General features: G+C 44.4%; 1 protein-coding gene across 1 annotated transcript in view; it reads left to right on the forward strand.

The window, feature by feature from the left end:
* LOC132018346 (uncharacterized) overlaps positions 1-13,114 on the forward strand; it is a 190,221-nt gene that overhangs the window by 164,410 nt on the left and 12,697 nt on the right. Inside the window, exons 37-40 of the mRNA XM_059401165.1 lie at positions 936-1,045; positions 8,325-8,474; positions 9,564-9,617; positions 10,285-10,452. Of these exons, the coding sequence (XP_059257148.1) occupies positions 936-1,045; positions 8,325-8,474; positions 9,564-9,617; positions 10,285-10,452 (482 nt within the window). The remainder of the gene's footprint in view (positions 1-935; positions 1,046-8,324; positions 8,475-9,563; positions 9,618-10,284; positions 10,453-13,114) is intronic.

Consider the following 13,114-nt stretch of genomic DNA (forward strand, 5'->3'; position numbering starts at 1 on the left):
GGTGGGGGAGAAAGCTTCTTAAGCCTTCTCAGCAGGCTTAAGAAGGATTTTGAGAGAAGTCACAGACAGTAAAGACAGGGGTTGTGGGGTGAAGGATTTTTATGAGGTGGGAGAAATAACATGTGCTATTGTGAATGACCCAGGATAGAGGGGAGAAGTGATATTGGAGAATGCTGTATTTCTGGAGTGATCATCTTGAATAGGCTTGAGGGGATAGACCCTCCTTGAGTATATTTATCATATCCTTCTCATAAAAGATAAGAATATCTTTATACTTACTGTTCTTCACCTGGTATCTTTCACATAACAAACTATGGTTCTTTCCATATCAATACACGGGAAAGTTTCTCTCTTTTTTATAGCTGCATACTATTCCATTGGAAGGACATACCACAGTTTATGTATTGCTTCCAAGATACTGCTGTCCTTAACAATGCTACTCTGAATGACTGTGTATATGCCTCATCTCATAAGGCAGCCTGTTGCCACTTCATTCCATAGTCTGTCAGCTCTCAACCTTTCTCGTCTATGACTGTAAATACAATAGCTCTTCATTTATTTCTATGAGTTGTGTTAGACCAAAATAGGTGTTCAGATATATGTAGGGACTTAACGAAAATAGATATTGTGTTGGATCAATAGTAACATTTGATTTGGGATTTTTAATTATGATAACAGAAAATATTGTTCACTGGGCTGTAGAGGTACTTTTCCAAATCTTTTCATTAGAGATCTTGTTAGAGATCTTCCTTATTCCTATGTTCTGGAGGATTCTGTGACCTCAACCACCTCCTCCCCTCCCCCTGCCTCACTCATTAGTTTTTTGTGTATTTGGAAATAACAGCTTCTTGTGTCCAGTGTTATGTCTCAGAGAATAGCTATTAATTGTTTTTCAATGTTTCCTGATACTACCATTGGTATGTTTCTCCCCCTAGACCTTTGGAAGCACCATGTCATGAAAGAAAACTTTTCCATTAACAGGCCACAAATAGTTGAAAAATTCAAACAGAGATTAATGGAAAATTACCAGGATGGTGGACTAGAGGTATGTATTAAAAGTTAATCATTTTAGAGTGTGTTTTATCATAACAGAAATCAAATCAAGGAAGACTTTCCCTTTAACACATTTCCTAATGCTTCCCTTACTCCCTCAGAATAAAGATAGAAATTCTGAGGCTTAACTCAAAGTAGTAATCACTTGTCATTATTTTCATTTTTGAAGAAGATTGATTTCTAATAAATTATGGGAGAAAAATTAGAATATGCATGTTGGTCAATTTCAGATTTGGCCAGTTTTTTAAAGTAACCTTGGAGTTTGTTGATGAATAAGTTGTTTTAGCAACATTTCCTGTGTTTATTATTTTCAATTTTATTATTTTATTTTATTTTTAAAAAAATTTTTGAGAGCAAAAGCACACGTGTGTGCATGCACATGCAAGTGAGGGAGGAGAAGTAGATGGAGAGGGAGAGAGAGAATCCCAAGCAGACTCCATGCCCAGTAAGGAATCTATCTCATGACCCGAGATCATGACCTTGACCTGAGCAGAAATCAAAAGTTGGAAGCTTAACGGACTATGCCTCCCGGGTACACCCTGGGTTGGTTTTTGATATAGAAGATTTAGATGAGAGAAACTAAAATAGCCTATGATTCCACTACCTAGAAAACATTTTTTGAAATATACAATACAAAAACAAACAAACAAACAAACAAATGATCAGAAATGGTAACATGTCCACCCTTCCCTTGCTATAGCATCCCCACATCTCCACAAAGGAAACCAGTATCAACAATTTTTTTGTGTTTGTATATTTATTTGAATTCATAATAACTGTATATAATATATATTTAACAATCATATGTATTTACTACATACAATATACACACACAAGTCCTTGGAGTTGTCAACTGTTGACCTAACTAATTCTAAACAGTGTTGAAAAGAATAAGAGAGCCTATGTGGATATATGACCATAGCAGAACTTTCAGGATCATTAAATGAAGCGTAAGTTCATTAGGTAGCTATGACTCCAGTTGCCTTTGAAATTCAACCATTTTTTAAAAACCTGATTTAGCAAAACGTGCTTAATTTTTTAAAACAACATTTCCCTCCAAGTTACATTTTTCTAAGCTCTTCAAATATTCCCCACAATTTTTTTAAAAGACTTTATTTATTTATTTGATGGAGAGATCACAAGTAGGCAGAGCAGCAGGCAGAGAGAGAAGCAGGGAAGAGGGAAGCAGAGAGAGGGAAGCAGGCTCCCTGCTGAGCAAAGAGCCTGTTGCAGGGCTCTATCCCAGGACCCTGAGATCATGACCTGAGCTGAAGGCAGAGGCTTAACCTACTGAGCCACCTAGGTGCCCCATCCCCATAATTTTATAATAAACACTTGAGTCTTTAGTTATGAGGTAGAGAATTCACCAGCTTGATTGGGGACACATTTTTCCTTAGAGCCTGATGATTGACACGTATTTCATATAAGCTCTCACTTATACTCAAACGTGGTCCTGTGTATTCTGATGAGGGGGGCGAAGTGGTTCCTTTTGGTCCCTGCAGCTCAGAGATTTTCAACCAGAGGTACAGAGGTGATTGGGGTGGGGCAAAAAATTTTATGGTTCTCCTTAAAAAAGGAAGGAAATTCTGACATGTGCTTCATCATAGATGAAGCTTAAAGACCTTATGCTCAGGGAAAAAAGTTGGTCACAAAAGAATAAATGCTACGTGATTCCACTGCTGTGAAATACCCACAGTAGTCGAATTCATAGAGACAGAAAGTAGAATGAATGGTGGTTTGTTAGGAGCTGAGGGGAGGGGGGATGGGGAGTTGGTATTTAGCGGGAACAGGTGTTACAGTTGTGCAAGATGAAAAGAGTTCTAGCGATTGATTGTACAACAGTGTGAATGAACTTAATGCCCCTGAACTTTACACTTAAAAATTGTCTAAATGGTGGCGCCTGGCTGACTCAGTTGGTAAAGCATGTGACTCTTAGAGTCAAGAGTTCGAGCCCTACCTTGAGTGTAGAGATAACTTAAAAAAAAAAAAAAAAAAAAAAAAGGTTTCTGGGGCACCTGGTGGCTCAGTGGGTTAAAGTCTCTGCCTTCAGCTCAGGTCTTGTTCCCAGGGTTGTGGGATCGAGCCCCGCATCAGGCTTTCTGCTCAGCAGGGAGCCTGCTTCCTCCTCTCTGCCTGCCTCTCTGCCTACTTGTGATCTCTATCTGTCAAATAAATAAATAAAATCTTTTAAAAAAATGGTTTCAATGGCAAATGTTACAAGAGTTATATTTTACTACAATAAAAACAAAAAGTTTGTGGCTCAAGATCTGCTCAACCCCTATGTATATCCTGTATATCCTTTACTCCAACATTGAAGATGGGATTGTCTAGGAGAGAAATGTGGGAATTAGGGCAAACCCATGTCAGGTATAACTAACACCCAAAGCACACTGAAGGGGTTGGTGTCTGCCTGCCAGTGTCTTGGAATAAGAGGACACCAGGACGTTAGATCCCTCCAAACTCTATGCCTGGTGGACCTCTAAGCCTCTTCTGGATCATATTCAGTGACAAGGAACTCTCTCTCTTCCAAGCCCACCCGCCCTCCCCACCTCTTCTGGCAGCTCTTGTTTCAAGCAGCTCTCACTGGATTGGTTTGGCCTCCCCACCACCCCCATCATGAATCCTAGTTCTGTCCCCAGGACACCACCGATCGTAGTTCTGATCCCTCACAACAAGCCGTTAGGTATCTAAAGGCAGGTCTATCGGAGAAACTCAATGAGCACCATTGCTGGTGTGTGTGAAGCCTCAGTAAAATTACAACAAAGGACCTGCTCTAGTAGTACAAACCCAAAGGGGTGTCCCTCTAGGTGGTGGGTTATAAACCATTACCCCTTCCTCCAGATGGGTGCAACCCAAGCCAGGGCACATGAACTGGAAAAGGAAGCGGGCACCGTGCTCCCCCCTCACCTGGGTGCTTCTGGGCAGAGGACATGAGCCCTGCCGTCTCTTCTTCAGACTAAACCGCCTTCATGTCCTCCACTCACTTTATATGAGTAGCCCTCCCATCCTGGTCGGTCCCCTCTAAGTTGAAGATCATCTGACCAGGTGAAAAGCGCACTTGTTAATGCATGTTCTGCTTTGATTAATGCCGTGAGCGTCCTGGGTATTGGCAGCCACGTCATGGATGACTCATTAGGCTGACAGTCACCTGAAGCCACGTTGCCTTCAGACATCCTGCTGCTGCCTTATTATTAGCCTTGTTCTTACTCAGTTTCTTCCAGTCTGAACTTGAAATCCTTCAAAATCTGGATTTTTATCATCTGGCATACTCTCTCTCCCTCCTAGGCTCATGTCAGCCTGGCCCCAGTCTCCTCATTCAAGTCATTACTAGGAGTGTATGTCAGGACAGGTCCCCAAGCCCTGTACTACCTCCCTGGGGGTCCCCTTCAGGCTGACCCCACTCTCTGGGCATAGTCCTTCCGTGGCCAGCAGCCCATCTGTTGTACTGTCACCTAGCCTATGTTCTCCATTGGTCCACAAGGACATCATGAAGAACTTTTCCAGATCTCCTGATGAAATTCAGGTACACCGCATACATTATATTACTTGAGGATAAGGTTCATCTGACTTGATTTTTCTCGAATCCATACTGGCCTCTAGTGATCTTTGTCTCCTCCTCCAAATTCTAGGAAACCAGTCTTTCACGATCTGTTCTAACATCTTGCCCACATTTTATACCAAATATGCTGACTAAAAGTTAGAGACTGACCTTTACTGCAAACCAGAACTATAATAGTCTATTGTGTGGATTCCAGAACCATTTCCATTCACATGCCAAAAGTCATTCATTCATTTAGCAAGTGTTTCTGGATCTCCTTTTCCTCCCCCCCCCCACTTTATTAGATTAAAGGCAAAAGGTACAGTTCTTGCCCTCAAAGAACTTATGGAATCAGGTGGCCCAGAAGTGTCAAAAAAGGCACTTTACATTAAATGCTTTGAGGGAGGCATACACAGGAGATACAACCCATCTAGAGGGTAGGGAAGAAATGGTCAGGGAAGACTGCCTAGAGGAGGGGTTGTCTGGGCCAAGTCTTAAAGTACAAATAGGAATTAATCAGATGAAGAGGGGCTGGGGAAGGAAGGCAGAGAAATCTAAGAAGGGAGTATAGCAGAGTTCAGAGGAGGACATTGAAAAGGAAGACAGGGTCAGCTGCTGAATGGCCTTGTAGGCAATCCTTAGGAGTCTGGATTTTATCCCAGAGTCAGTAGAAAGTCACTGAAGCATTTTGATGATATTTTAGAAATATCATCAAAACACCTTGTGTGCGCCTGATATTAGATCAATTATGAGGGGTTCCAAGATAGAACAAACCACAGAAGTGCATTTTGCTCCCAGCAAAGCCAGACTTTTTCCATAGCAAGGCCTAGTACCTGCCATGCTTCACCCCAGGCTGACTCTCCAGAAGAATCCCGTGATTTTCCAGCCAGTGCCATTCATCACAGTTGAGGTTTAACTGTTTGTGAAGAAATCAGCCCACTGGAGGACATGGTCTTCACTCTGTGTATGGAAACCAAGGATCTGCCCTGAAGTTGGAAGATGAACCTACTTCATGCTGCATTTTGACACAGAGCTGACATTTAGTGAACCAGGAGGGCAAGAGTAGGTTGCAGAAGAGCTTTTAAGAAACACAATAACAAAATACAATTTCTCTGGACTCTGGAGATGCTCAAGGGGGTCCTGGCCATTCCTTCACCCCTGGTGAACCAGAGGTAACTCCCCTTACTGGGTAAAGTGTCACACTGGCTAAGAGGAAATGGTAGAAGGCCATTGAGGTTCAAGTCTACCTTGCTGCTTATTTGGGATTCTATACCTACTATGGCGGCTATGGTGATACTGGTTTGAGAAGGGTTTACCCTGCTAAAAAGCTGTTGGAGGCCTTACTGGCATGCTCAGGTCCAGACACTGCTGTCCAGGACAGTGGGAGGTGAGTCACTGTGGCTGATTCCAAGCCCTGGCCCCAGCCCACCGGATGGGGTCACCAGCCACATCGTGATGGCCTTGAATGTGGTCTCACATTCAGGCTTTTCAATGTTTCAGGCTTTCATCATATTCAGTCTGGGAAGTATTTCCTTTGTCATTACTAAATATCATAGCCTTGACCCTGTCACTATTAAGAACTCAAGGGCCTTGGTTCCCCTTGCCTTGATGTCAGAAGATAAATCCGCCTGTCCTACTGCTCGTTTTCCAGAGCGGCGTAGATTGCCCTCATGCCCGTTCCCTGTGAGGAGCCCCCAGGGGATGAAGGAGGGATGCTGAGTGCCTTGCCCTGACTGCCTGGCTCCTCTTCATTATATCCCCCATGAACAGAGGGCCTCCCTATGGTTTCCATTCTGCATCTCTTCAATGCACCCAAGCTGCTGTGGCTGTTGATATTTACAAAAGCTTTACTATCTTTTTTTTTTTTTTTAAGATTTTATTTATTTATTTGACAGACAGAGACCACAAGTAGGCAGAGAGGCAGGCAGAGAGAGAGAGAGGAGGAAGCAGGCTCCCTGAGGAGCAGAGAGCCAGATGTGGGGCTCCATCCCAGGACCCTGGGATCATGACCTGAGCCGAAGGCAGAGGCTTTAACCCACTGAACCACCCAGGTGCCCCCCTTCTCATTAGGGTGTATATTTTCATATATAATTATCTTAATTGTGTGTACATGTTATGATTATATTAGAAAATAGGAATATGATGTATTAGAAAATACACTCATTAGTTTACCCTCACTGATAACTCCTATTATTATGTTGGCCCATTTCCTTCCAAACTTTATCATTTTTTTAATTCATTAACTTTTTAAAATCAAATTAGATCATTCTATACGCCCTTTAATTGCAGTGTTCTTGTTTTCAATTGAGTACATGTTATCAACATGTTTTCTTATCGATACACGTTATCTGTCCACATAATTTTTGGTGGCTGTCTAGTATTTCGTAGTATAGACAGGTGAGAAAGATTCAAACTATTTCCCTTTATTGGGCACTTTTGGTCGTTTCCATTTGTTGGAAAGCCTTACGTATATTTTTGTGTGTCACTTCTATTAGCCCCTAAAGATGAAGTTCTGGAAGAGGAATCACTGGGCCAAAGGGCATGAACATTTTAAAATCTTTTCACAGATACAGCTAGTCTGGCCTCCAAAATGCCACCCTGATTTCCCCTGCCATCAGCAGTGGGTGCGAGCCTCTCTCCTCCCTCCCTCCGTCCTGGGTTCTGTCACTGTTTGCCATCTCTGCTAGCTTGTCTCAGTAACTCCCCTTGACCAAGCCTGGCTGGGCTTTCTCTGGAGGTTGGTGGGGGCACTGAGGTGCACTGATAGGACAGTATACTGGCCCTCATGGGGACACAGGACCCGCCCCAAACCAGAAACTTCTGTAGCACCCTGCCAGTGAGCCTGAAGCCCTCCTGACTCTACAAGTGTTGCAGATAAAGCTCATGTACGCATGCGGGCTGGGTCGTGGAGCAGGCCCCCTAAGACACCCAGATACACACATAGACACACTCACTGATACAGACAGGGACACACATAGACACAGAGACATATAGAGACTGTCACAGAGACATCCACGGAGAGACACAGACACACATATACATGTATTCTAATAGATCCAGACATACAAACACATCCACAAAGGCGCAGAGATGCACTCACTGATAGAGACACAGAGACACACACGAGCACTTACCTGGTCATGAATTCTCCCTGCGGAGTCTCCAGACCCTGTTCCCCAGAAGGAGAGTGGACCTTACTGCCAGTGCACACACTGGCCTGAGGGACGGTCCAGGGCGGCCGTGTGGGGGTGTACTAGCCGAACTGTCTGTTCACGTGCATGTGAGCGCCCTCCACAATGTGATGTGGGGCCCGACGTGGGAGGGCAAGGCGGTTATACTGTAAACTACTGGTTGGTGACCAGCTCTCTCCAAGTCACCACATTTCAGCATAGAACCCAGAGTAGTCCAAGAATGATCAAGTCAAACCTGGCCTTCCAAGGTACTTCAAAGATCTATTTTTCAAAGTAGGAGAATTAATATTTTCTTAGTTTGATTTACGACCCTTAAATATCTAGGGTACTTTGGTACGTGGCATGCAGGTGTCCATTTGTGCTCTCATTCCTGCCCTGCATATACTGAGAGAGCGGACCGGAAGGAGAGACTCGCAAGGCCAGAACCCATGTTTTTCCATGGCTGAGATATGGACCTGGGTCTGAGAGCCAAGGCAACGTGGGCCCTGGCATGTGAGGCCTTCCTGCTGGAGTTGCTGTGAATAATGCCCCTTCCTTTTCAGGTCACGTTCAGGAAAGACCACTTTGAGGACTGCCTCCTTTCCTTGGGTTGCGATGTGATGGCAAGAGAACGCAGCAACTTCGAGAGCTACTCCATGTGTTACGAGCATGTGTTGGAGCACACTCGGCAGAAGCTCTTCCAGAAAGAGCAGGTATGTTCCCAGGGAGAGAGGACGTGTGATGGGGTAGGTGTGGGGAGGGAGGGCCAGGACTCACTCTGAAGAGGAGACTAGAATGGGAAGAGGGAAGTGTTCTCACACAAGAAGGGCAGGTGAGGGACGCCTGGGTGGCTCAGTTGGTTGGGCAGCTGCCTTCGGCTCAGGTCATGATCCCGCGTCCTGGGATCGAGTCCCACATCGGGCTCCTTGCCCTGAAGGGAGCCTGCCTCTCCCTCTGACTTTGCCTGCCACTCTGCCTGTGCTCTCTCTCTCTCTCTGACAAATAAATAAATAAAATCTTTAAAAAAAAAAAAAAGAAGGGCAGGTGAACAGTACCCCTCAAAGTCTCCTCTCACTGGTTCATTTTCCTGGGCTCTGGTATTCTCAGCTGCAAGGGTGATGGCCCAGCAACACCAGGCTGTGTGCTTTGGAGGTGTCTAGTGGGGAATATAAGACATTGGTGAAAAAGGAGTTGCCGCCCCCCACCCCGAGAAAATGCATAGCTGACCTGAGCAAACACAGAGTACCTTGTGCTGTTCCTGGTCTAACAAAGAAGCCACGATCCTTGAGTAAACTCTGTCCTCAGGGTGTAAATCATGGGTCTCACTGTTGAGACTTCCTTAAAATGAGGTCCCACTAGTGGGATTAGTGGGATCCAAAAGTCACTTCTCCTGTCCGAGATTACACACTGCTTTAAAACGGATTGCATCAGAGGTTCAATGTAATATTACTTTTTACCTAAGAAAAGTGCTAAAGTCTGAAAACAAACAAACAAACACATCAAATGAAGCATTCAAATATCCAAGGGGTCTTGGCTTCACCCCCAGTTTGGTTTATCTCTATAGCCAAGTCTTCGTCATCAGTGTGGATATCTGGAAGTGAATGCTATCTCCGGATCTCATGTTAGGTATCCTAAAGTCCAATGGGGCAACAGGCAGTAGGGCTCCAGAGGGAGCCCAGGGATCTGAAAATGAAGCTCCATCCACACAAACAGGGGGTGTGTGGAGCATGTTGAGGTAAACTGAGGCATGGCTGGAAGAATAAATGTTTCAGTTTGGTTGTGCACTGTTTTCTCCTCTTCAGGAATTAGATATTATCCGAAGAGGTTCAGATCCACCTGAAGACAACGCTGGTCAGGTAGGTCCATTCTTCCCAAAAAGCTTCTCTTTCCCAGCTCGCAATCCACATTCTCAGCAGTAACCAGACAGGGGACTTCCTAGTGTCATTTTCTTGTGCCCGCATCAAGAGTGGCCTGGAGAAGTCTCATTGATGAAGATACTCTGCGGAAACAACGGAGGAGGGTGTTTTCACTTTTTAAAGCACTAAGGGCATTATTCTTAGTTTTGGGGTGGTTTTTGTTATTTTTTATTGCTTTGATTTTTCTTTTTTGTTATTATTTTTGGGTTGGGGTTGGGGGCTTCGTTTGTTTTCTTTTGAGGCCAGGTTAAGTGAATTCCAAAGAAAAGGTATTTAGGTTGAGCTGTCAAAGAAGGCCCATTTGGAAATGGAGACAAAGACAGCTGAAGTATTGTATCCAATTGAGAAGTGTTAAGTGTGTCTCTTCTGGGGTCATTCATTCAACAACCATTCATTGGACACCTACTATGTGTCTGGCACTGTTCTGAGACCCCTAAACCAACCTTGGATCCTTCGACCCATATTTGTACAACAGGATGTTTGCTTCTTTCAGTAGAGTCAAAGTAGAAGAATAGATCTGACCCCGATATACGAAGAACTATTCCATAGTAGCAGCCGTTTGGATTGCTTGAGTTCTCTTGCATTCAAACAATATTTCTGCCATTAGGTTGCAGAGCTCAGTCATACTATGATCATGGAAATCACTGCTCTGAGAGCTCGACTCACAGATTTGGAAGAGGAGAATCTGAATCTCAACAAGCAGATCAGAAAAGAAGTCCAGGAAGAATATGAAGCATTAGTCCGAGCTCTGTTTGCAACGTGCCTGCACATAAAAGTAAGTGACATGTGTTGGACATCTGGGCGGCCCTGTGGAAGCCAAGGGTAAGTGACCTCCATAGGCACTACGCATACAGCAATGGAGAACAGAGTGGGCTGTGCGGTAACAAGAGCCTCCAGGGCCCAAGAATTCTCCGGTGCTCAGTGTTCACGGCAGGGAGAGGTCAGCAATGGGTTGTCATTGTTTTGCTATGACAGGCACTGAATTTTAGACAATTTAGATAGTTGCTGTTTTCATCACTCTGTGGCCGGCTGCCATTGCTGCCATCTGATTGCTTTTTTAAAATTATTATGTTAGTGACCATACAGTGCATCATTAATTTTTGGTGTAGTGCTCCATGATTCACTGTTTGCATATGACACCCAGTGCTCCATGCAATCCGTGCCCTCCTTAATACCCATTACCAGGCTCACCCATCCCCCCACGCCCCTCCCCTCTAAAACCCTCAGTTTGATTCCGAGAATCCAGAGTCTCTCATGGTTCATCTCCCCCTCTGATTCCCCCCCTCTTTTATTTTACCCTTTCTTCTCCCAATGTCCTCCATGCTATTCCTTTTGTTCCACAAATAAGTGAAACCATATAATAATTGTCTTTCTCTGCTTGACTTATTTCACTCAGCCTAATCTCTTCCAGTTCCATCCATGTCGATGCAAATGGTGGGCATTCATCCTTTCTGATGGCTGAGTAATAGTCCATTATATATATGGACAACATCTTTTTTATCCATTCATCTATTGAAGGGCTCTTTCCACAGTTTGACTACTGTGGACTCTGCTGCTATGAACCCTGGGGTACATATGGCCCTTCTTTTCACTACATCTGTATCTTTGGGGTAAATACCCAATAGTGCAATTGTGGGGTCATAGGGTGGCTCTACTTTTAATTTTTTGAGGAACCTCCACACTGTTTTCCAAAGTGGCTGCACTAACTTGCATTCCCACCAACAGTGTAAGAGGGTTCCCCTTTCTCCACATCCTCTCCAACACTTGTTGTTTACTGTTTTGTTGATTTGGCCCATTCTAACTGGTGTAAGGTGGTATCTCAATGTGGTTTTGATTTGAATTTCCCTGATGGCTAATGATGATGAATATTTTTTCATGTGTCTGATAGCCATTTGTATGTCTTCTTTGGAGAAGTGTCTGTTCATCTTCTGCCCCTTTTGTCACTTGAGTATTTGTTTTTTGGGAGTTGAGTTTGAGGAGTTCTTTATAGATCTTGAATACCAGCCCTTTGTCTGTAGTGTCATTTGCAAATGTCTTCTCCCATTCCATGGGTTGCCTGTTTGTTTCACTGACTGTTTCCTTTGCTGTATAGAAGCTTTTGATCTTGATGAAGTTCATTTTTGCTGTCGTTTCCCTTGCCTTTGGGCATGTGTCTTGCTGTGGCCAATGCTGAAGAGGTTACTGCCTATGCTCTCCTCTAGGATTTTGATGGATTCCTGTCTCACATTGAGGTCTTTCACCCAATTAGAGGTTTATTTGTGTATGGTGTAAGAGAATGGTCAGATTTCATTATTCTGTATATAGCTGATTGCTGTTAAGGGAGGGTAGGGGGCATCTTCTCCAAAACCCCAACAGTTGATATCACTGTTTAGTCTATTGAGTGCAACCCTCCAAAGAGGAAAGTGCAGTGCCCTGAGCCAGGCCAGACCCCAGTGTCAGTAACAACACGCACCTCCTGAAGGCTCACTGGGCAGATTCAGAATTTGAATTCACTTTCAGAGGGGTTTTCAACGTATAAAAATGCTGACCACCCACATCTAGTGTCTCTCACATCCAGTGTCTGGGAGCTGCTGGACTGTCAATGAGGGTCGTCCATCCAGAGGAGGAGTGATGGGGTGCCCCTGAACCCACAGCATGGGATGGGGGAGGGGGAAGCCTGTCACTTTCTTATCATGCCTGAGCATCATAAGACAGAGGCCCCATGCCTAAAATGGGCCATCACAGGGCCTAGTCCAACTGCCCCACAAATGTGAATTTCAGTACAAATTTGCCTCCTCTCCTACTATCAGATGTTTTCCAAAGCCAGCCCCCAATGTGCCCTTACTTCATTGTCTCTCCTGGAACATTCCAGCTGTGCCTGAAGTTGTTCCATTGAGAGGAGCTTCCACCAGGGCTCTGCATTGGTGGGTATCAGAGAAGATTGAAGATTCCTTCCTACTTATGAAGGATCCATAAAATACCAGTGCTTACAAATATTATAGAGTCAAAACCAAAATGCACTGGGCCTGGTACTGCAGGAGAGGGATGAACAGACAGTGAAGTCCAGAATTTGCTAAGTCATCTCTCGGGTATGAAATTATTGAAAATATTCTTAAGGTTTTTTTAACTTATGCCAGATTCCTAGATGGAAAGTGGATTCTCTACTAGTGGATTCTCTCGTGTGGAACTAAACTAGTTCCACATGTCCCCTACCCCCTGCCAAATCAGAGAGTCCCTGTTCTACCCCAGGGTCCCAAGTGGGTGGTGAAGCTTTGGCTGTGTGGCCAACAGCCTGAAGTCTTGCCATGACTGCCCAGCTGGACAGTATCCTCCTGCTTTCCTCTCCAGGGAAGTGGTTCAGAGATGAGAGGACCCCCCTTTCTCCCCTCACCCAAGGATGCAGGGTCTGTAGTTGTATTTAGCGATGATCAAGCCGTCCCACCACAAGTCATTATCCA

The sequence above is a fragment of the Mustela nigripes genome, chromosome 5, assembly GCF_022355385.1.
Source record: "Mustela nigripes isolate SB6536 chromosome 5, MUSNIG.SB6536, whole genome shotgun sequence".
NCBI classification, from domain to species: Eukaryota; Metazoa; Chordata; class Mammalia; order Carnivora; family Mustelidae; genus Mustela; species Mustela nigripes.